General features: G+C 34.2%; 1 protein-coding gene across 2 annotated transcripts; it reads left to right on the top strand.

The window, feature by feature from the left end:
* The first annotated feature begins 355 nt into the window (after positions 1–355).
* LOC142631746 (transcription factor MYB52-like) lies at positions 356–2,559 on the top strand. Of its 2 annotated transcripts, none has more exons than XM_075806042.1 (4): positions 356–532; positions 835–954; positions 1,159–1,596; positions 2,038–2,559. In XM_075806042.1, exons 2-4 carry the CDS (start codon positions 840–842, stop codon positions 2,211–2,213), a joined length of 729 nt encoding a protein of 242 aa, XP_075662157.1. In that variant the 5' UTR covers positions 356–532; positions 835–839; the 3' UTR covers positions 2,214–2,559. The 2 variants fall into 2 exon arrangements, with proteins under 2 accessions (XP_075662157.1, XP_075662156.1); XM_075806041.1 differs by having other exon boundaries at positions 376–454.

The raw sequence follows: 2,559 nt of genomic DNA, 5'->3' as shown, positions 1-2,559 counted from the left end.
TAGAACATCACAAGTCTAACAAGAATACCAACCCACCTTTTTTTTTTTTTTTTCCTATTATTATAAACCAAAAAGTTCAAATACTATACACTGAAATTCTTGTTTTAGATAAGGTTTGAATTAGGGTTAGGGACAGCTAGCTTTTTGTTTACATATAAAGGCAGGCAGTTTATCGTTAATGAAAGAGTACAAGATTCAATCTATATATATAACTATAAGAAAATCCTTTTTTCCTTTTTTGCCTTAATTAATATTGTTTTTTTCTTTAATTAAAAAAGAGTTATATAATAAATTTGAAAGAAAAAAGAAAATGAAAAAAAGAGTAGGCTAGGTGGGTTATAAGTAGAAGTTGTAGGTTAGAAACTTGGAGAGACGTTGAAAGCAGAACCAAATTCACACCACCAAGCAACCCCTTTTCTATCTCTTTCTCTCTCACACACATATATGTTAAATTGTATGTATGTATGTGTTTTTTGATTACTTATAATAATAGTTAAGGCGTTTGTTAGCCAAAACGTTGCATCAATCGCAGGTGCAAAGTCTGTCCCAACTCTCCAACTCTATAACGGAAAACACTACATCGATCTCTCATCTCTTCTCTTCTCTTCCCCCATATATTCTCTATTTGTCTTCATTCTTCTTCATATCCCTTGCCTCTGCACTCATCTCTCTCTCTCTTGATATTTATGTCTATTAAAGTCTTGACTCTACGTTCTTTAGTTTTTGTCTGATAAAAAGAATTGCTCATCTATCAGCTAGGGTTTTGATCTGCTCTATAAAATTCGTACTTTGTTATTTTTTTTGGTTATATTTATATTCATTTTTTTATTTAAGATAAGATGTGCACAAGGGGCCATTGGAGACCTGCTGAAGATGAGAAGCTTAGGGAGTTGGTGGAACGCTATGGACCCCATAATTGGAACGCCATAGCTGAAAAGCTCCAAGGAAGATCAGGTGATAATTAGACCTAGCTAATCAATTTGTCTCTGTGAAATTAGGTCATTAATTAATTTTGTCTTTGTTATTCAAAGCTATTAGCTAGCTAGATAGGGTTTGATATTAACAAAGTATATTATAGTGATTTAAAGCTTTAGTTATATATGTATAAATAAATAACTAACATATATAAGTGATGCATGCATGAATTGAATTAATCAGGAAAGAGCTGTAGGTTGAGATGGTTCAATCAGTTGGATCCAAGGATTAACAGAAGCCCTTTTACAGAAGAGGAAGAAGAGAGGCTTTTGGCATCTCACCGGATTCATGGGAACCGATGGGCTGTAATCGCAAGGCTATTCCCTGGTCGCACTGACAACGCAGTGAAGAACCATTGGCATGTCATCATGGCAAGAAGATGCAGAGAGAGATCTAAACTTTATGCAAAAAGGGCTGCTCAAACATTAATGAATGACCAAAAATCATCTTTAAAGCAAGAGGTCCAGATGATGAACTGTGAGAAAAGAATCACTACTAATGCTTCTTTTGTTGAGAAATGCCGCGAAAGATATCAGTACCCTTTCCCATATAATTACTGTCCCCCATTTCCAAAAGACTTGTTTTCTCAACATCTAGCTCCTTGTATCAACCCACGTCAAGGTAACTACATCCAAATGATAGCCTCCTAAAGTACCATATAGCTATTAAACACACACACATACACGAGAGATATGGAAAATCTTGTCATATATATTAGGTCAATATCAAGTTATACTTTGTGTATAACTTTTAAGTTAATGCTAAACCCCAAGGGGTTGGTCTATTAATTATCAAGACCTCATAAGATCCAAGATTTTGGGTTTATAATTCCTAATTACCATCTTAGGTTCATCTTCAAAAGATTTTTCATTGTAATTAATTGATGTGTGTGTAATGAGAGACTATACATGCTGGGAAGAATGCTAAAAGAGCTCTGAACACCCATGTAAACAAAATAAAAGAAAAATGTTAATGTTACATAACTTGATATATATTTATATATTTTCTATTATATGCTACTTGACTCGTTTTTTTATTTTTATTTTTATGTTCTTATTGCAGAGAAAAAGCAGCCAATTGAGTTTTATGACTTTCTACAAGTAAATACTGAGTCTAATGGTAGTGAAGTGATAGACAATCCAAGAAGAGACGACGAGGAGGTGGATCAGGAAGCCAAGGAACAACAGAGCAAGGCTGTTGTCCCGTTCATAGATTTCTTATCCGCTGGAAGTTCTTAGCATGGTTGTGCTGTCTGAATTATGATCTTGATCGATGACACTTACTGTAAAACAATTACTTACATTTACTTATTCCTAACTAATCACTCCCATCACCCAGATGCATGTTGCTACTGCTCTGACAGAATATATTTAAAGAGAGGTGTAGCATGTAGGCATATACTTAGAAGAGCTGAAGCTTTATGTGAAGTGTTAGTATATGACACACTGGAGGAAAGCAGGAATGACTAAACTATATATATGCACCTCTGACCTCCCCGGATTCTTAAATGTTTGGTTCTCTTGAATTACATACGAATCTAAAGGGGACATTATATATTATATACATATATTTATTTCTATCGTT

This window comes from Castanea sativa, chromosome 4, assembly GCF_040712315.1.
Source record: "Castanea sativa cultivar Marrone di Chiusa Pesio chromosome 4, ASM4071231v1".
NCBI classification, from domain to species: Eukaryota; Viridiplantae; Streptophyta; class Magnoliopsida; order Fagales; family Fagaceae; genus Castanea; species Castanea sativa.
This window is presented reverse-complemented; position numbering and strand designations above follow the sequence as displayed.